Here is a 21,737-nt window from a genome sequence, read left to right on the forward strand (position 1 = left end):
GAAAGTGAAGATGATAGCTCTGAAAGTAGTTCGCCACAAACTACACCCAGAAGACCTCATTACCGAACCATTCGTAAACCTGAGAAGAAGAAACGACGTTAGTTTTTTAATTGAATAGATATAAGCATTTTGGTTTCTGTATTTCCATACGTTTATGGCATACACCTGTATAGTTCCATTAAGGGATATTTTTTATCTAGTCATTTTTATTTAAATGCTAGTTTTATTCTTATTATGGATAAGCATTGTTTATACAAGGTTTATACGTTGCAAGGTAATTTTGTATTCCATAAAGCAATTTTTGATTATTTTGTGATATTTTGTTTAGCACGGTTATGAATTCTTCATTATGAAAAGTATCTGATATTGTGTGCCGGTGTACCCTTATATGTATGTATGTATATGTAAAATGTTTCAAAACAAATGTTGATGCTGCTAATGCACTTATTAAAGCTATTGATGTCCCAGAAATACCTAATAATTTTTCTCCCATATTCCAACATTTAAAAATTGTTAATAAAAATTGTAAGTCTAAACATCAAGCTATAACTTCCCAAATACGTAAGTCTTAAGAAAATCTATTTTAATTTTAATCAATAAAATAGGAAATTAATATAAGTATTGTAGCATTAGTATATTTTGTAGACTACAATAGATGTTGGTGTGGTTGGTATAAATATAAATAATATTTATATAAATTGAAGATTAACACATGAGCAAAAAATACTGAGTATTTTTATTATTTAATTGAATAAATTGAAATTTAAATATTAAATTTATTATTCCTATTTAATAAAGCATATTAATCTTGATGTTTTTTAAGAAGATAAAATTTCATATATAAAATATAAACAGCCAGGAATATTAGAACATGTACATATATTTGAATTCAGATTTGTCATCTGTCACTTCTGTCAGTGCTCAGAACCATGCTCAGAACTTGAAATATGTTCTATGGGCACAAACTATACGACAGATTTATGGCAAAATATTTTTTGTTTACTTTTTTTTAATTCAAAGGTTATAAACAAAATATGGGTTATTTATTCACATATTCATAACCATATATTGTATTGTATTGTTTCATTTTAATTTGCTATATTTGTTCCTGATCATAGGAAATACCTACTTCCAGATTGTTACAAACAACAAATATATATGACGACATTGACAAATGACAAAATATATTTAACTAGAATGTAGAAAACATTATAAATGGTAGAAAATAAACTTTAATTGGTGATACCAAGGGGTGATACAATGAGTCTACCACTGTTTCCTAAATGTTTGCCAAAATTAACAGACAGGTCATGGTTTGATGTAGACCATCCTTGTGATCATGAAGATGAAGTTGCACAATTGGAAAAAGAACACCAAGACTGGGTAAATTGTATTGTTTGAATATCTTAGAAACAATTTACTAATATAATTGAATGATTAGATTGAGAGCATTTTGAAGACAAATTCAGATCTACCACCTATAGGAAAGAATTCAGCTGAGGTGAGTTTACTATAGATATAACTCAAAGAGTTTAACCAATGAATGTCTCAATTTATTGACTTTTTCTTCAGAATGTTGGCGATGATGAAGACGAAGAGGAGGAAGATAATGATGATGACGACGATGATGACAGCGAAACACATGATGATGAGGAAGAAGACGAGATAGAAATGGAAGCAGGGAATTAAGGAAAAAAAGATGAAAAACAAAAAGATAATCTTGAAAGAAAATATAAACCAAAAAATAACAACTTTTATTTGTTTTTATTCATATAATTCAAAATCTATTCTACTTAAGGAATAAAAGTTGGAATTCTCTCCATGCTTCCGAACAACTGCACCTGGCTTGAAATAATTTTCTCTTTGCCACTTTATCATTTGGTTTGTAGTGTAAGGTCCCTCAATTTTGGAATCTTCGGCGGACCATTTTAATTCCCACTGGAGTTCTATATTTTCAGAGGTATTATCAGATGTTTCAGTATTATCGCTTATTGATGGTTCTAAAACAATTTTAATAATACAGCAAGCAACGGTATAGCTATAATTTCTACAAGTATTTCATTAAAAGAAAAAATAGATAAGCTGACCTTTGAGTTTTTCTTTTTCCTTAACATCAAAATCATCAGCATACATATCCAATTCTGGTTCTTGTACCATATCCTTTGATTTACCATCTTTAACTTTTATTTTAGATGTTATCTGTTCATATGTTTCTTGATAAATGTCCATGTTCCCCAATCTTGTCAAAATCTAAAAAAAAAATCTTTTCTAAAACCTCAAATTTAATACTCGACTATTTTAATACCTGATTGGCTAATTCAGTAAGTTTAGTAACATCTTCTGAAGTTTTTAGAGTACCAGCTTTTTTTCTTTTCAGTCTTTCAACACTAGATAACTTTGTGTCATCTCCACCAAGTCTTTTTAATGCCTTATTGATTGTTTCTTTTGGCTTCATAAATTCTACATAATACAGAAAATATAAATTTCTTCTAAGATAAGCCTTCATTAAGACTTACCTAATATCTGTTTGTAAACCAATATTTGATCAAAGGGTGTATCTGTTTCGTAATCTGAGTCACTTTCTGCACCTAATCCAGCTTCTTCAATATCATATTTATTAGCAAATTCAGCATTGTGTTTAATTTTATGCCAATCAATATTATCTAACCAATTATCCCGCACCTAAAATCAAAAAAGTTCGTATACAGGGAAAAATAAGAATATAATTAAATAAAATGGATCACATCTTTTTCATTTTTCCAAATAAAGTGACCATCCCTGTCAAAGTGACCCTCCTCCAGTTCCTCTTTCATGTTAAAAGCTGTCATTCTTTGCTCCCCTTCTTGTCTTGTTGTTCCTAAACACATCATTTAAATTATTAATATAGAAAATTGACAGTATTACCTTCTTCTTCTCCTTCAATATCATTCTCATCTAAGACATTGGTTTCATCAATAAAATCCTCCTCATCACTATCCAGAGTGTGTTTCTTCTCATTTCCTTGTGTGTAAGTTCTTTTCTCGTTGGTTTCAAAGAATTGGCTTTCGTATTTACGTTTTGACATTTTTCGTTTCAATTAGCGTTTTTCTTTTAAAAATCAAATTGCTGTTTATTTTGCTATCGTTTCGCTCTTCAGTAGATATTTTTAGAGATAACGGAGATTCTGGAACCTGGAAATCTGGATATTTTCTGTGTTTGTAATATGTATTTTTCTTCTAACTTTGACTTGACTTTAATGATTATAAATAATGATAATGAAAGCTGTAAACTAAAACCTTCTGAAAATAAAAACCCCATGAATAAAAATCCGGACTACAAAAAGTCACTAAAAATTTTACTCATTTTTAAATATGATCTCATTCGTTTTTAATAAGTGTCGGCTTTGGTGTCGGATATAAATGTAGCCTACTGTAGAATACTATCATACATAATATAAATATATGACTATAAGATAGTTTTATTTATATCATATAAATAATAGTCCTATAGTCCTATTTTATATCATTTAATTTATATGTTCTCTGTCATATATACTTCATCAAATAATTATGTAGCAGGAACTTGTGGCAGGAACTTTGAATAAGAGAAGGAACCCCAGACAGGAATTTATTATTGTATGGCTTATTCCAATTTCTTTAATTATACCTAGGCCTCTAGCCTGCTGTAGGCCATTCATCAATATGGGTAGTTTAACATGGATAACATTGAATCCAAGGTAATATATTTAATGTTATGTTGCCCTTACTTTTTTTCATATAATTACACACTTTAGATTGAAAGAAGGGATAAATTTAATAAATAATTTGAATAACACCAAATTTGAGTTGCTTTTGACTCATATATCGACTTCAGACACTGATGAACTCTTTACAGAAAATGAGTTAAAGAAGCTTCAAGATACATTAAAATTGAACGAAAGTGAATTACAGCTTCTTCTTCAGAGTATATCCTATCTTTTTAAGCAGAGCAATAAAGTAATACTTAAGCCAACAGACCTACAAAAACAACTCATAGATATCTTAGGTGTAGAAGAGCAAAAATCAGAAATATTTATTAAAGAATGGACAAATCAGACTAATAAAGATTTGGGTTCCTTTGAAAACAGATATGACGTTAAAAATATTTCATGGCAGATAAACTTACAAACTGCATCCAATTTTGGAAATAGGCAAGCTAAACCAAATGCTAGAATACAGTTGGATTTATCAAAGGTATTACTAGTAATTTTTTGTAAAATCATATCATACCATTAATTTGTAAATCTTAATTTTTTTATTGAAGGTTACTGAAAATGATAAAGATGAAAAAGTTATTTTAGAAATGGGAGAAGATGGTTTACATCAGCTGTATAATACATTAGAAACAATACAGTTAAGACTGGATAATATGTCTAAAAATAAAAATTAATTTCTTTTATAAATTTTATTTGCTACAGTCCCCATTTATTTTATCTACTTTATAGTAACTACGTGTTGAATGATTACTAGAAACTTGACTTGCTAATAATGTCTGTAACATTCCTTCAACAAATGTAAGTTCTCTTGATAACTCCTCCTCTTGTTTCAAAACTTGATAAAGTTGAACCATCAACAAACCTAAAAATAGCAAGTTTAAATGTTAGTTATTATATTCATGTTTTTTTATATCTATTGAAATAATCGAAGAACATACCAATGTCTGTAGGAAGATTTTCTATATTATCCGAAATTATATCTAAAAAGTTATCTGCTATTTGTATAAGAAATTTTGAGAACCTCAAATCAGCAATGTGTCTAAAATAAATGTTAATGTACAACAGAAAAACAAAAATGAATATACTTGCTTGATAAAAAACCGAACTAGTTGTTTAATGACTTTTGGGTCTCTATCACTAAGAGCTTTATTGAAGGCTTTTCTTTTCAGCAATTCTCTTAAAACTGCTACTGTTCTTTCCGGATGTTTGGTAGATACGTATGGTAGTAAGGCAGCACCTAAAGCCTTGGAATATTCAAATTTTCTTAAGTGATAATCATATTTTGCTTCTTTCTCATAACTACAAAAAACAAAATTTATCTTCTTAATCTCTATTTATATTATTTTAAACTACCTTAAATCAGGTACAACCTCATCTACTTCATATGTATATTGATTTGCAGCATATTGAAATGAAGACACTTTTTTAGGAGTTTTATCACCTTCTATTTCATCGTTTCTTCTCTGTATTGCTATTATACCATCAACAAGTCCTGCTGCTACTGTAACATCATCCGGTGATATTCCTGAAAAGTAAATATATTTACAAAAAAATTATGTACATAAAGAAGTAATCCATTACCTAAACTTACAACTCCATTAGAATAGTCTAATGTATGAACCACCTAAAAAAATTAGGATTAATAAAAAATAGATCAACTTTAACTATCTTTACCTTAAAACTACTAATATCATAAATTTTAACGTGCCTGTCAAGGCTGCCTGATAATAATCTTTTACCATTTGAGGCCAGCTTCATACAAGTTATCGTTTTGTGATGCTGTGCCAAGGCACCTCTTAATTTACCACCTGCTAGTACATCCCAAATCTACAAAAAAATCTGTAATGAGTATTAAAGATATTTTTTTAAATATAGAGATAATACTTTTATATCGGTACCACCACTACTTAGAAACATGCCTCCATTAGGCAGAAATAATAAAGACTCAATAGGACCTCCATGATTCATAGTCATCACTTCTTTGTCAGTTCTGGTGTCCCACATTTTAACAATATTATCATAACCTCCTGAGAGAATTATATTTGGGACATCCGGATTTACTACTCCAGCTCTATTGAATGTAAAAAACAGAGGGTATGACAACTGCCATATATAATATACCTTTGATACTTACCTGATATAATCAGTGTGTCCTATAAATGTGTGAAGAGTGTTTTCAGTTGGTACATCCCAAACTCTAACAGACTTATCATCAGAGAAAGATGCCACATGGGGATGAGAATAGATAAAAGCCACTCTATGCACTGGTGCTGAATGCCCTTTAAATAATCTGAAAGTTTAAATATTTATTTTATACTATCTTAAATTAATAATAATATTGAACTTTTTGATTTAATTGATGATTGCCTTTATCAATAAACATTTATAGGTATAAAAGTTAATTTATTATGCTTAACTAGGTACTTTGTGTAATTTAAAGTTTTTACCTTAACATACTTTTGGTCGATACATCAAATAATTTAACATTTTTCTCCTCACCTCCCGCTAATATTAGTGTACCATCGTTTCTGAATATAGCCCCATAAGCATTTTCTCTAAACCTCGAAAGATTTTTTGTTACTAATTTTGTTATTGGATTGTATACTTGTACTCTCACAGAACATGTTACTGCAAAATGGTGAGGTTCTTGAGGAGAAAAATCTATATATTCTATAGGTCCAAATTCTTTAACTAATACTGGTTGCTAAAACAATAGTTATTAAACAATTCATCATAGAGTATTATGTGATTCTGTTATAAACAGCCGAAACTAACTTGTAATTTTTTCCAGTAAATAAAATCGGGTGTGATTTCTGGACCACTTTTTTGATAAATTTTTGTATTTAATTTTTTAAACGAAGACATGTTAGTACGTTAAATAAATTGTTTTAAATAAGACGACAATTAAGAAATAAAAATACACATGCTCAGAAAAATTAGGAAATTTTGGTATCCTAACCTCCTAACCTAACCTACAAATTCAACAAAACAAATCATCCAAGATTTACATTATATGTATAGGCAACTACAATATCACATCTAAATTTCTAGTTGCTTGTTGTAGGTGTGAGGATGTTAATTGTTTAATCGTATACAGGGTGTTTGAAAAATCTTGTGCCATCTTTCGTGGAGATATATCTCTCGTAAAAATTAGATTTATTTTTCATATTAACTTAGGGCCGATTTACCTCGTAGCTACAGGCTACAGGATGTTTAAGTATTTGTTTTATTTATTATAATTTGCTCCCAAGTGCCTCTTAATTAACGATTGGAAAATTTTAAAAGTTACTATGAATGTTACATACTTTAATGCTAAAAAAGTATCGACATATTCACCAGGAACGTGCATATGTGTTATCACTGGAATTTTTCTAAAAAAAATGCGAGATGACTTTTCGAAAAAGAGCGTCACTGACTTTTTTCCCTCTTAATTAGGGAAATTGTGTAGGCCATTTAATGCCGATTTATTATGCATTATATAAACACATTTAAATGGTTAATACTTCAAATTACAGATTGCTACATTTATTATTGGTTTTGCACTTTTATTTCTGTTGCATTTAAAAGGAATATATAAAATATTATGAAAATATAGATAGTAAAGGATCTTATTAAAGGGAAAGACAAGTTAAAAATTTAAAAATAATTTGTAAAAATATAATTCATTGTCATCGGATAAAATCTAAAAATTAATAATATAGAGGCTGTTAATTAAAATAATTATTGAAGTTGAATCTAGATTATTATATAACAGGAACTACCAGAAAAATATCTACAAAATCTTTTAGCTAAAGATGCTGAGCTCCTGAGGCATTACTGCTGTCTCAAATTTTCTTCTATTATAACATACTATACCTATAATCAATCTACTTTTTTATATGAATGGAAATAGGTATTTTCCCGGTAGGATACAATGTGTATGTTATGGCAGGTTATGGACACTTATGTCAATCATATGTCAATTTAAAATAAAATTAAACTATAAGCACTTATTAAAGTTCATGAATTTCTTTTATTATCGATTCGGAACATCTTTTAATAAAAATCTATCATGCAATGGTTTTCTATTTGCAAAAGTGTTAAAATATTTATTTTTGTATTTATTAAAAGTTATGGATTGATTTTTTTGGATTCTTATTTCGTTTCTTAAAAATATTTCAGACGTATTTCTGGTAGATGGAAGGAATATTAACTTCTGTTTCAGATGTGCTGAAAAAGAATATTTGGTTCCAATCAAATAATTTGATATTTTGTCGTGTTTTTTTTTGTAAAATTGCTAACCTGGATAATCAGATTTGTTTTTGGAGATTCCATCATCTGTAGACTCTTCCAATTGGTTTACTGGAATCAGGTTGTCAAATTTACTCCAGTCTAACTCGTAACAATCTATACTTCCATTGAAAGAAACTATAGATTCAAACTTATGATCCCATAAAATTTCATGAGCTAAATAACTTGAACTTGCTTCAGTAAATGCACCTAAAGATTTATAACACTATGTAGATTGTAGAATGAGTGTGAGGGGGGTTAATCACCGCGACCTTAAATAGCTTTGTTCGGGTTCTTGTTATTACCGATTCTGAACCGTCCTAGAACTCTGCAGCGCATGCGCAATTGAAATAATATCTTCATATTTCCTTCTGCGCATACGCATCACAGTTCTAGGACGGTTCAGAATCGGTAATAAGAGAAACCCGAAGTAAGCTAATATCTACTCTGTCCCCCTTTCTTGAGTTATAACTCATCATACAATCTATTACTACCTTTTTTTATTATCTATATTTATATTTACACAAAACCTGTGCAAAGTACAGAGACTGGCATGCATCTGCATCACAGGTGTCATGAGCATAAGGTCATCCTAGACCTAACACCACTGCACATTGTCGTCGGTAGTTATACCGTTATAAGAATGTATAACTTTAAGAAACACCTCACTGTAGTATTGAGTAATAAAAAGGATTGGAAGGGGGAAACGTTTGCCCAGCATGTAAAAGATCATACCATAACGTGGTATACTGATGCTTCCAAAACCAAAACAGGGATAGGGATAGTATTTGGGTATTATTTATTATATAATCAATCTACCCAATCATCTACCCAATCATCCTTCAGGCAGAAATCTATGCTGTCGATAGATGCGTAAAATTTATCTTAGATACGAACTATCGAAAACAGGATATAACCATCTTATCCGATAGTCAAGCAGTATACTAAAGTGATCAACTCAGTAACCATCATGATTCGAAGTTGGTCAAAGAATGTTTAGAGAAACTGAACAAATTAGACAAAGAAAATAAAGTCCTCCTAGTCTGGGTGCCCGCTCACCAAAGGATAGAAGGCAATGAAAAAGCAAATGATCTAGCTAGAAAAGGAACCCTCCACTAACTGGACCAGAACCGTTCTGTTTTCCAAAAAAAAAGAACTAAAAGCGGAACTGAAGAATCTGGAAGACTCCATCCGTAACCTGGAATGTTTTCCAACTGGAGTCCTCCAACGGTCTAAGATACTCGAAAATGTTCCTCAGAACCAAGAAAAATAAAAGATTTTCGTTAATTTAAGTAAAAACATACTTCGGATTATCACGGGGTTTCTAACAGGACACTCTGGCTCCTCAACGAACACCTTAGTAGGCTGAAGCTGAGAAACAATGGCGAATGGAGTTTCTGTGGGGAAAATGGAGAAACACTAGAACACTTTATCACTGAGTGCGCTGATACGACAACTGTTTATCCCATAAACTGAGATACTCAGACTGGCTTTTGTTAAAGCCCTGAGACTCGATGATGAGTTATAACTCGTTCTAACGCTTGAAAGGGGAACACACAATAGATCTGTAAGGTCGCGGTGATTAACTTCTAAACAATAAGCCTTGTTCTTTTTAGTCTTATACACAAAAAACCTTTAACCCTCCTAAACATTCTACATTCTACCACCTTTTTTTATTTTGCCTTTACCACAAAACTGCAAGAGTCTTGCATACTGTGCCGTGGTTTTGCCTCTTGCACTGGTCGGTCTTGGTCTTGGGGATTTACCAATAGTTTTGTCTTCGTTAGAAACTGCAAAGACCAAGACCAGTCTCGCTCATTACCACACACACACTATAAATAATATATTCTCTTATCTACTTATACACCTTTACCTGTGCTTTCTACTGTGCCTGTTAACAAAACGATAATTTCAATTTTATGGGTCTTTAATATTTCGGGAACTGAAAAATCAGATAGTGGTGAATTTTCGTCAATTATGTGATACACCGTAAGTGGCCACAGAAATAATATATTGCCCCTGGTTTCATCTGTTTTTAGGCATAATTCTGAAAAAAAGTACTTTTTATAATTATTATTCCCTTTATTTACAAAGAAATTTTTATTGGGTAAACATGTAAATTTTAGGCTTTCAAGAGTTTTTTTGAGTAACTAGCATTATTTAATTAACACTTAAAAATCGCTGGTTATGTTATTTCTATTAAAATAAGTGTAGTGGCGGCTTCGATAAAGATCTCATCGAAGAGATGAGATTTGCGATCTTTCAACATGCTGAATATTTTTAACTGCCCAGTACCCAGACCACAGATTTGGCGGCTACTGTACTAGAGTATACCTACATAGACTGACGAAATTATCTTTTATATAATCTGGACGTGTAGTACGTGAAGTGCGAAAACATCATAGAGTTAAAAAATTAAAAAAAACGCTATCGATTTGGTCGTAAGATCTGTGATTTGGTCGTAAGAACTCTATGATTTGGCATGCATATTAAATCATTGTGTGTAGGACCCCTTGAACGATATGATATGCATACCAAGATTGCAGATCTTATCTCTTCGATAAGATCTTTATCGAAGCCGCCATTACACGTTGAGTTTTGAACTGAATCGAAGCACTGTTTTTTGGTTAACATCTCTCAGAAATCGTTACGTGTAAAGCCCCTTTATCCACGACTCGTCTATAATTTGATTATTATACATGAGTTTATGAAACAATAATAATATTCATTATTCACTAGCGAATAATGGTTTCATTATTCACCGCTTTCACGGATTTCTCGATCCAAACTCCAAACAAGAGCCTGCAGCTGTGCTCGATCCAAACCGGCTTGGTTTTATTTAATTAGTTAAAGCTAAATCAGTTAGCTATCTAGTTAAAGAAAATGTCAATGTATTGTTTCCAGGTTACTTACTCATTATACTCGTTCAATATTTTTTTGACATTAAAATAAAAACTTATATTAATATTATCTAAATTTTTTTGATAGTCCTGGATAAAGTATAATATTCTACTCGCATATAATGGCTGTTATTGACTTGGATGATTTATGACACTCGCCTGCGGCTCGTAATAAACTTCATCCGCGTGAATAACAGCCACCATTATATGCTCGTTGAATAATATACTATTAAGATACTCTAAAATAGTAAGGTGAATGTTTAATGCACATAGTGATTGTTTTTGTCAAATAGCACATAATTCATTGAAATGTATTTGGTATTTTCTGGGGCAAATTTTAGTTATAGAAAGTAAAGCATTATGGACAACATGCAATTGTCCAGCTAAGAACAGAATCAAGTTTGAGTGTTTAGCTGTTTGAATTGTTCACCTGTTTGATAATTATTAAGTAATTCTCCTTCTCTAGTACGCTCGTTCTTAACTAAAATAGCTCTAACACTAACTTCTACCAGCCGACTTCTTCTAATATCTCCCACTCGGAACATGAAACATAGTTTTCCATCTCTACGAGAAATGACAGCATTTCTGGAGAACTGGATAGTATGGGTTGCTAATTTCGATCGAATCATTTTGGCGAACACCAAACCTACAAAAATCATGTACATACAATATTATTTGACAATTATTTACAGAACTCAACCAACATATTACACTAAAACAGTTAAAACACTTAGTGTAATATTATAGGTAGATACATGTATAACAATAACGTTGCATTATACCATATGATCGAAAAAAAACGGCGTGAGCGATGGCTATGAAATGAAGATCGCTGTAAATTTATACGTAATTCATTATTCGATGTTCATTTCCAAGCCAACTGAACGCCGTTTTTTTTTGATACCCCTACACTAATTAACACACGGCGAAATATTTGTAACATGATTCGGAATTATCGTATATTTATTTGTGTCCGTTTTTTTTGATGAATGTAGTATAGCCGATGGTGGTTCGGATTTGATATACATCACAAGTACATAAAATTTCTAGAGACTGAGACAGTCTGTTTAAGAACAATCTTCGTATTGTCGTCGGGGTTTTTAACAGGACACTGTCTCATCAATAAACACCTCATTAGGGGTCTAATTGGGGTGTAAGGCTAGCTCGCGTCCGTAGCAGAATGCTACACGTGCACCCCGGGTAACGCTAAATGAGCTAGTGCGACCCTCGGCAGCCAGACAATATCTCCGGATCTCCTGGCTATTATACATGGATTCATATATTCGGAAATCTTCCAAACACGGCCCTTCTCAGGACTAATTGACAAAAAATCTCGGAAAAATAATTCGAATTTGCCAATTAAACGCCGAAGGTCTTAGCAGAGCTAAAAGCGAGTACATTTCGAAACTCTTGCTAGACCAAAAGATTGACATGGCTGTTATCCAGGAAACCCATATAGAGAGTGAAGACCAGCAACGTCGCAGAGGCAAAATTCATGGTTTTGACCTACTTGGAGCTACCTACCACCGCTCATATGGAGTCGCAACCTACGTTCGGAATGACATTGAAAACGCTATATTATTAAATTCTACAGTAACCTCAAACATCCACCAAGTAGTAACAAAAATAGCTGACATTACCGTCGTTAATGCCTATAAGCCACCTCAAACATCCTGGCCTGATAATGTCCTAAATGTCTATCCACACCCTGCAATATATGCAGGCGACTTCAATAGCCATCACACTGCTTGGAAATATCGAACCACTGATGAAAATGGCGATCGCCTTGCGAGCTGGGCTGATTCACATGATCTTCACCTAATTTTTGATGCCAAAGAACGAAACTCTTTCAGATCAGCTGCGTGGAACACTGAAACAAACCCAGACCTCTGTTTTGTCTCAGAGAATGCCAAACGTCCTATATCAATGTCGAGGAAAGTTCTGGATGACTTCCCACACAGTCAACATCGCCCCATAGTTCTCGAAACTGGAATTAAAATTCCGATAATCCATTCTACACCCAGGCCTAGGTGGAATTTTGGAAAGGCCCAATGGGACAAATTCGCTGTGGAGTTGGATAAAGTCGTCAGATGGATCCCTCCTAAAAGCCACAATTATGGTAGATTTGGCAAAGCCGTTATAACAACAGCAAAAAAGTGTATACCACGTGGATTTCGAAAGGAATATGTCCCAGGATGGAGCGACGACATGGAACAGCTCTATCAGGAATTTCAGAACAACGGAGACTATCCAAAAATATCCTTATGAGTTTTTCGCCACTGCACTGCAAGAAAAATCTACAAAATAAAATAGTTATTTTAACGGAGACTCTGAGATAGCAGACGAGCTCCTTAATCGTCTTGATATAGAACGCTGTAAAAAATGGGAAGAAACGACAGGTAGAATGGATTTCAAAAAATCTAGCAGGGGAGCTTGGAGCCTTCTGAGAAAACTGGGCCAAACCCACCCACTCGTGAACTACCGGAAGTATCAGCAGACCAAATCGCTGCAAGAGTGATAACACTCTCTAAGGCCCCTAGCAGCAAACAACGAAACGCAAATATTAAAAAACAACTGATAATCTGCCGCCAAAAAGCAAGTGCCCACTCTGAATACGCCAAGCCATTCTCTGTGGAAGAAGTGGATAAAGCACTGGAAGACACCAAATCTGGTAAAGCTCCTGGATTCGATGGAATTCACCCCGAATTCCTCAAAAACTGCGGGAAACATACAAGAATGTGGCTGAGTAAATTTTATTCCGATATCCTACTAACAGAGCATATTCCAATAGAGCTCAAGAAATCCAAAATAGTTGCAGTTCTAAAGCCAAACAAACCTAAGAACTTGCCTGAAAGCTACCGCCCAATAGCCTTATTAAGTTCATGCTACAAACTTCTAGAACGTATGCTATTAAACCGAATAGGCCCATTGATATTGGAACATACTCCTGTTGAACAGGCTGGATTCAGACCGCACCGTAGCTGTGTGGACTAGGTACTCAGCCTAACAACACACATTGAAGCAGGATTCCAAAAACAGCTGAAGACCACTGTGGTGTATGTTGACTTGACTGCGGCGTATGACACGGTCTGGAGAGAAGGTCTTCTATACAAATTCCTCAACGTAGTACCATGCAGTAGAATAGCATCTCTATTAAACAACATGCTGTGCGACAGGACCAAATAATAACAGGAAAAAACAGGAGTAAAATTTGTAAAAGGTGTCTACCTTAATAATGGGCTCCCTCAAGGCTCGGTACTCGCACCGGTACTGTTTAATCTATATATCTCCGACATTTCACATACAACGTCAACAAAATTTGGGTATGCCGACGATTTAGCTCTTGCCATCCGCAGTAAAACTATAGAGGAAGCTAATGGCCTACTATCAGAAGACCTGTCTGTACTGGGAAAATATTTCGCAAACTGGAGACTAATCCCAAATATGAATAAAACTGAAGTGTCGTGCTTTCATCTCAATAATAAACAAGCACGCCTGGAGCCCCAAGTATACTTCAATAACAACTTGCTACGTTATAACCCTTATCCAAAATATCTAGGAGTAACAATGGACCGAACACTCTCGTATAAAAGGCATCTAGAGAATACCACAGCTAAAATAACTCTTAGAAATAATATAATACACAAACTTTGCGGTACTACTTGGGGCGCAAACGGATCCACTCTTAAAACATCAGCTCTCAGCCTAGTTTACTCAGTTGCTGAATATTGCTCTCCAGTTTGGCTAAACAGCTGCCACGTAAACATAATTGACACCAAACTTAATGAGACTATGAGAATAGTCAGCGGCTGTTTAAAAAGCACACCTCTACCTTGGCTGCCCACTCTGAGTCATATTGCACCTCCCAGTATTCGAAGACAGGAAAGACTCGTTAAGGAATATCAGAAAATATTATCAAATCCCCATCTTCCAGTCCACAACGACTTGCCAGATGCCCGTCTGCGAAGACTGAAGTCTAGATCCCCCGCACTACTATTAGCAGAACAACTTTTGGGAGAAAACTTCAGTATAAATGATAAATGGAGGGAATACTGGGACTCTTTGAAACCAGATCAAGCAGCTTATGTCATCGACCCTACAACAGCTCTACCAGGGATGGAGCTGCCCCGCCACGAGTGGAAGGTACTCAACAGGGTAAGAACGTCTCATGGCATATGTCGTGATTCTTTTTATAAATAGGGACTGACCGGATCACCGACTTGTGACTGCGGAGAACCATGTCAAACTGTTCATCACATTGTAACTGAATGCCCTCTTACAGCATATGGAGGAGAAGCGAGTGATTTCTTTGAAGCCACAGTTGAACTGGATCAATAGCCTAGATTTTAAAATTTAAGTGTACTTTTTGTAATATGTTTTGTGTATAACTTTTTAAATATCTAGTTTTATTTTTACAATTTGTGACAATCTGTTTACATGTTATACTGTGTTTGAATATATACATTTGATGTTGTAATTAAATCCATGTACGCCATACGCTAAATAAATAAACCTCATTAGAATGAAGCTAACAAACAACGGTGTGTGCAGATTCTGTGGGGAAAATTGGGAAACACCAGAACACCTCATCTCTGAGTGCACCGAGACGACAACCATTGGTGCTATAAACTTTAGTACGACTAATATAGGAGATGAAAAACTAATCTCAAATCCGTTTTAGAGACCTGAGTCTGTATATGATGAGTTATAACTCAAGAAAGGGGGATACAATAGATCTATAAGGTGGTGGTGATTAACTTCACCCTCCCCTCCTATACAATCTATAATCTATAAAACACTAAAAAATAAGATCAAGTTTAATGCACATAGTGATTGTTGGTCAATGCGTTGAGAGGAACATGTTTAATGACCAAAATATTGGAGGGTATTATAAGGGTATTATAGACCATAATGCCATGTAATATGGAATGGTCCTATTTTGTATCCTAGCGTTAATGCTGAAATATTGTTGAAACAACATACAAAAGATTCAGTTATTAGATTTTATATTAAAAATTATAAAAAAATAATGATGAAGTAAAAAAACAGTGTAATGTGCAGTCTAGGTTCATTCCTTGGGCCAAATTGGTTTTTGAATAATTGCAATTAGATATTACTTCCTATATCATTCTATGTATATGCTAAAATAAGGTATATCTGTAATACTCAATGTTTTATTACCTATGGTAAAAGAATCAATAATAAGTCCGACGATGCATTGAACGCATAAGATAAAAATGGCTTCAGGACATTCTTCAGTAATCATTCTCAGTCCGTAACCAGTGGTATGCTGTGTCTCCATTGAAAATAAAAAGCATGAGCTAAACCCGTAAACCTCCAGCACGCAGGGTGTCCAACCTTTTTTTTGAAAAAAAAAAGATAAGTTTGTTAATTAAAATAATTTCATTCAATCAATTTACCTGATTCGGATTGGTACGGAGGTAAGTGATCCTTTTGTAGATCTCCATGAACTAATGCTATCAGCCACCAAATAAGGGCAAAGAATAACCAAGACCCAAAGAACTCTAAAACTTAAAAATAAAGAAAATTTAATTGAGGAGTTATATACTTGTCTGATTAATTTTATGTCCCCATTAATTAATTTGGATTAGAGGGAGAAATACCATGTCTAAACTTATTAAATTGTAGGGGTGAGTAAAGGTAATAATATGATAGCACTCTATAAATGTTATAGACGGTATGATGAGTTATAACTGAAGAAAGGGGGAGACAATAGATCTTAAAGGTCCTGGTGATTATAATCCCCCTTCAACAACACCAAAGGCAGTTACCTTTCCATAAAGTCCATGGGATTTTGTGGCTGCTCTAACTATATCAGGAGAACGTGGCTAAGTTACCTTAGTTTGGGTACAGGAATCACAGATAAAATGCAAAGCTCAACAATACCACTCATGAGTAGAAGTGGGCAAAGATTGAACGAAACGTTCATTTGAACGAATATTAAAAATGCATCGTGAGATTCTATTCATTGTTTGCAATCCGGTTCATTCAATTAGTAAGTTTTTAAAAACGTAAGTTTCGCTAAAAACGAAATTGTGTTTTTATGCAACTCCAAATAAATATTGTTGGCCTCTGTTCAATGTGATAAAAAACGGCGTCAGCGATGGTTATAAAATGAAGATCACTGTTATTTTATATGTAAAATTTTATGGGGAATCGATGTTCATTTGCAAGAAAACTGGACGCCAATTTTTTTCGATCATGCGGTATTATATATACTATTTATTATGATTTTTAAATCGGAATTAAAATGTGACTTTAAAAATATTAAATTGGTGTTAAGAAGTCTTATAAAAATAATCAATCCAATTACACCAGTGTCATAACGTTTTGAAAAACAAATAAAAGAACTGAATATTTCTTTTTCTGGTCCCTTAAGTAATTGTCCTACCAAATTATCACCGGTAGTGCCAGTTACGATTCTTGTTTTTATGAAACGTAATTTGTGCATGTGGTTCGTTGAAATGAACGAATCGTAGAAGTTGATTCAATATGAGAATTTGAATCGTGTGATTCGATTCACTAGTAAGAATCGTAATGCTCATCACTACTCCTGAGACCAGAACTTGAGACCAGAACTTGAACTGAGACCAGATACTGCAAAAGCAACTACAAATGATAGGATAACATGTCTTTGATATGCTATAGTATGATCTTGATATATTTTAGAGATTAATTATATAAGAGCGGTAGCACTTGGGGGATTCTCTAATGTCTGTTAAAGAAAATTGCATATTTCTTTTGTTGTTTTAGCTTATAACTTTGTAACAATAGTATTATATACGTATATATCCGAGTAGTTAGTATTTTAAATATTTTTGCAAAATGCTATTGTTTTCAATTATAAGTACATATAAGATATAGACAAGGATATAAAATAAGTGTGAGAAATATATATTTAAAGCGTTTTAATAATGTATCCTTGAAAAGGAAACCAAACTGTATCATTGTTAAGAAGCTTTTACTCACTACTATGGATATTGTAAAGATGCATTACCTAAAAATTGTATTGTCCACCTCCATTGTGCATCTAAGAGAGAAGCAAACATTCCTTGCAAATACTTCCAACGATGATAATGTTTTGCGTTAGTTTTAAACACGTTCTTATATCCATTTTTAAAAACTATTCGTTTAGGCACTCTCCCAGGTCGTTTAGTCATGGTGTAATTGTTTCTTAAAAGAGACCAATGCAAAGAGATGTAAGGATAAAGCTAAACTTTAAATTTATTTACTCTATAATATGTTACTTACTCTGTATCAAACATTATTTCACTTCTGTCTTTAAAAACACCCAAAAAGCAACTTAGATTTTACATTGTTCTTTATTGCGATACTTTATTAATAATTTCCTCGAAATTTGACGGACATTACGCAAGTTTAGTTTAATCAACTCTTCTTGAGTGTAGGTGTGCTGAATGAACGACCGGCTCGGATGCCTTTATTTGAACAATAAAATAGTAATAAATGAAGAAAGAAATTAAACGCTTATAGAAAATGTCTAATAACGTCAAATTACACAAAGAGAGCCTATACCTATAAATAAGACACAATGATAAAGTTTAACGAAAATAAGACATTTTCAATTGTAACAAGTCTATTTATAAAGTACAATAACAACACAGAAAGGATACATACGTATTTAATACCATTGTCACAATGTTGGCTAACAACAAAAGAAATATGCAATTTTTTTTAACAGACTGTTCATGCTTCAAGCATGCCCGCAGTTCAAGATTAGAGAGTCCCAAGTGTTACCGCACTAATATAATTAATCTATAAAATATATCAAGATCATTCTATCGTAATGAGTGACACATCTCTTAAAGATTTACTCACTGTTTAACGGCTGCTTTGTAATTGCTTTGGCAGAATCGCAGAAAGGTTCTGGTCTCATGAGTGGTATTGTTGAGCTTTGCATTTTATCGGTGATTCCTGTACCCAAACTAAGGTAACTTAGCCACGTTGTTCTTATGTAATTAAAGCAGACACAAAATCCTATAAACTCCATGGAAGAGACCTCTATGCACTCTATGGAGGAACCTTTGGTGTTGTAGAATGTACAGTATAAGAGGAAAAACTTTTTTTATTATTGACGTTTTGAAAAAAATGCATTCTTTATAAAAATTTTTGCTTGTTCTAAAATGGTTAATCTGGTTATCTGGTTTATACTTTTCCAAATTTCTATACCGTTTGAGAAAAAATTAAAAAAAAAACATGAAAATATAGTTGAATTGTTGTCCTAAAAATTAAAAGGCGTTTCTATGGTAATATCATTCCAAATTCATTCTTTGATAAATTGTAATTGTTAGAATTTTAATTAACGCCATATTTTTTGCTATTTTAAAATATTAAAGAAGCTCAACATTTTTTTAGTTCAATGCTACAGAAAGGATCATAATAGTTATCGGAAAATGTAATAGTTTAACATCAGCAAAAAATATTACGTTAGTCAAAATTATTAAGAACCATGATATTACCATAGAAACGCCTTTTGATTTTTAGGACTTCTTTTAGAAAAAAATTCAACCATATTTCCAGGCTTTTTTTTAATTTTCTCTAAAACGGTATGGAGATTTGGAACAGTATAAAAGGGATTAAACCATTTTAGAACAAGCAAAATTTTTTATGAATGCATTTTCCTCTAAATGCCAATAATAAAAAAGCTTTGTCTCATGTAAAGATAATCCAATTTTTCACAATTGCCATTCGCTTTGGCATTAAAATGTGTGTAAGAGTACCAAATTTCAGAAAAAAGTACCAATGTTCTTAAAAATTAACAAAATATATTACTTTTATTTAACATTTTGAGGGCTGTAACTTATTGGGGAAGCATTTTTGGACGTATGTTCATAGGAACTTTTTGTTTTATTTTTATGTGTAGAATCACCCAATAAGTTAGATAGGTACACTATTTTTTTGACATCCTGTATAGAATTCAAAAAATCTGAGATGTGATATTTTAATTAACTACAGAAAATTATTATATTTCCAAATTATTTTTTAAATAAGTTTTTAGTTGATTAATTGTTTTAAGACAACTGTAGGCTCGTGGGTAACCAATATGATTGGTCGTTTGGAACATAAACTTACCACATGAAAAAAATTACAGCAATTTCCAAGTTTTAACAACAAAAATACTTTATAATGACCAGGATTATGAAGAATAATGAACGGTTCAACAATTAAACTATTGTCGTAAAAGTTTTGCCCTTGTATAAACATTAGATAAACTCGTTAAGATGGGAAAAAATTAATATTTCCTGAGCAGTAAATTCGTTCTTGTTAAAAAGTATTTATATTTTTTTATCAATATTTAAACATATAAAATCGTAGATTAAATATATTCATATCTTGTTCCTGGGAATTGCTCGTTTCATTACAAAAGATTTTGGAATTGCAATAAAACAATGACTCGGTTAGTCCAAAGTTACCGCCTTTTTGCAGAAATACTATTTAATTGAAGTCTGCCCAACGAATTAGGGGAGATAATTCGACATAAACATCCAAAAAATGAGAGAAAATCGTATATCTGTGAATTGAAATGAAAACACAACTGCCACTGTCATGTATCTTACTGTTGGACAGATTGTAGTATAGTCAAATCACTTTTTCATTAAGGTATCTCGAAAGTTGACTAGTAATAATATAATGAAGGGTAAGACTTAATAAATATGATTTAATTAAGAACCGAAAGTACCCTGCAAAAACCCTAGACAATATTCTCAAGACAGTGTCTTCTTCCACAATTACGTAAAACTATACAGAAAAATTTATCATAAGACTATAAGAGCCGCTAAGGACCTTTATTATAATAGGAGAATAGTCAATTCTGTTAATGTTGCTAGAGAAACATGGTCTATTGTGAATGATTTGAGAAACAAAGCTTTTCTTCGTCTAGCAATCTCTACCTCACCTGAGAACCTTAACGATTACTTTGTAAATGTAGCGAAAAACTTAACTAATACCATATGCCTTTTTCATAATCCACTTTCTTATCTTTGTAATGATAATGTAAACTTACACAGTTTCTTTTTTTCGACCGTAGTTTTAGAAGAGCTTCGCAGTACAATTAATACCATCAAAACAAATCCTCATCAGGGACCGACGGGCTAACTTTAAAAATGTTTTCGAATCTGCCAGAAAGCACTCTGAATCACCTAACTACTTTAATAAACATGTCATTCCAAAATGGTATTTTTCCAAAATGTCTTAAGACGGCAATAATCATTCCTCTGCATAAAGGAGGAGACAAAGATGAAGCTTCTAACTATCGCCCAATTGCACTCCTTCCAACGCTATCTAAGATCATAGAAAGGTTGGTTAAAGGAAGGCTGGTATCTTTTCTGTTTAAGTACAAAATACTTACTGAACATCAATTTGGATTTCTAAGCAACAAGTCCACAAATGACGCTATGTTTTCCCTCCTTAATAAAGTTTACTCCAGCCTAAATAACCATCATTCTACAGCAACAATTTTCTGTGATTTTTCTAAGGCGTTCGACTGTGTAAATCATAAGATCCTAATTAATAAACTGCAGCACTATGGGTTCAGGAGAACATCTCTCGAATGGTTTAAGTCGTATCTGAGCAACAGAAGTCAACTTGTGAGGGTGGATACCACGTTGTCTTCTAGCAAGCCAATAGAATGTGGAGTACCACAAGGCTCAGTACTAGGCCCTATTTTGTTTCTTCTTTTTATTAACGACATTGCTAACATAAACATCAGTGGCAAAATATGCCTTTTTGCGGACGACACTAGCTTCACTTGGAGCAACAAGGACGTCACGGCACTTCATAGGATAATATCAAATGAC

At 32.9% G+C, this 21,737-nt stretch overlaps 5 protein-coding genes across 5 annotated transcripts; 2 read left to right on the forward strand and 3 right to left on the reverse strand.

Annotated features, from left to right (window-relative positions):
* The first annotated feature begins 1,042 nt into the window (after positions 1 to 1,042).
* LOC115879166 (anaphase-promoting complex subunit 15) lies at positions 1,043 to 1,752 on the forward strand. Its single transcript, XM_030895854.1, has 3 exons — positions 1,043 to 1,383; positions 1,442 to 1,501; positions 1,573 to 1,752. The coding sequence occupies exons 1-3, from the start codon at positions 1,261 to 1,263 to the stop codon at positions 1,687 to 1,689; spliced, it is 300 nt and encodes a 99-aa protein (XP_030751714.1). The 5' UTR covers positions 1,043 to 1,260; the 3' UTR covers positions 1,690 to 1,752.
* Positions 1,734 to 3,289, reverse strand: LOC115879164 (CD2 antigen cytoplasmic tail-binding protein 2 homolog). Its single transcript, XM_030895852.1, has 6 exons — positions 2,905 to 3,289; positions 2,745 to 2,857; positions 2,517 to 2,682; positions 2,306 to 2,460; positions 2,088 to 2,250; positions 1,734 to 2,000 (listed from the first exon to the last, which is right to left on the reverse strand). The coding sequence occupies exons 1-6, from the start codon at positions 3,062 to 3,064 to the stop codon at positions 1,765 to 1,767; spliced, it is 993 nt and encodes a 330-aa protein (XP_030751712.1). The 5' UTR covers positions 3,065 to 3,289; the 3' UTR covers positions 1,734 to 1,764.
* Positions 3,290 to 3,516: 227 nt separating this feature from the next.
* Positions 3,517 to 4,413, forward strand: LOC115879165. Its single transcript, XM_030895853.1, has 3 exons — positions 3,517 to 3,715; positions 3,773 to 4,211; positions 4,282 to 4,413. Exons 1-3 carry the CDS (start codon positions 3,681 to 3,683, stop codon positions 4,405 to 4,407), a joined length of 600 nt encoding a protein of 199 aa, XP_030751713.1. The 5' UTR covers positions 3,517 to 3,680; the 3' UTR covers positions 4,408 to 4,413.
* On the reverse strand, positions 4,408 to 6,709 carry LOC115879163 (U3 small nucleolar RNA-associated protein 15 homolog). Its single transcript, XM_030895851.1, has 10 exons — positions 6,509 to 6,709; positions 6,181 to 6,437; positions 5,868 to 6,023; positions 5,618 to 5,804; positions 5,408 to 5,560; positions 5,315 to 5,357; positions 5,087 to 5,258; positions 4,823 to 5,032; positions 4,672 to 4,772; positions 4,408 to 4,595 (listed from the first exon to the last, which is right to left on the reverse strand). The coding sequence occupies exons 1-10, from the start codon at positions 6,596 to 6,598 to the stop codon at positions 4,423 to 4,425; spliced, it is 1,542 nt and encodes a 513-aa protein (XP_030751711.1). The 5' UTR covers positions 6,599 to 6,709; the 3' UTR covers positions 4,408 to 4,422.
* Positions 6,710 to 7,547: 838 nt separating this feature from the next.
* Positions 7,548 to 18,451, reverse strand: LOC115879401 (ATP-sensitive inward rectifier potassium channel 11-like). The gene is made up of 8 exons (XM_030896226.1): positions 18,175 to 18,451; positions 17,921 to 18,096; positions 16,323 to 16,433; positions 16,084 to 16,260; positions 11,333 to 11,548; positions 9,876 to 10,049; positions 8,015 to 8,212; positions 7,548 to 7,942 (listed from the first exon to the last, which is right to left on the reverse strand). The coding sequence occupies exons 1-8, from the start codon at positions 18,186 to 18,188 to the stop codon at positions 7,749 to 7,751; spliced, it is 1,260 nt and encodes a 419-aa protein (XP_030752086.1). The 5' UTR covers positions 18,189 to 18,451; the 3' UTR covers positions 7,548 to 7,748.
* Positions 18,452 to 21,737: the final 3,286 nt, after the last annotated feature.

The sequence above is a fragment of the Sitophilus oryzae genome, unplaced genomic scaffold, assembly GCF_002938485.1.
Source record: "Sitophilus oryzae breed Bouriz unplaced genomic scaffold, Soryzae_2.0 scaffold_1576_pilon_pilon, whole genome shotgun sequence".
Classification (NCBI taxonomy): Eukaryota; Metazoa; Arthropoda; class Insecta; order Coleoptera; family Curculionidae; genus Sitophilus; species Sitophilus oryzae.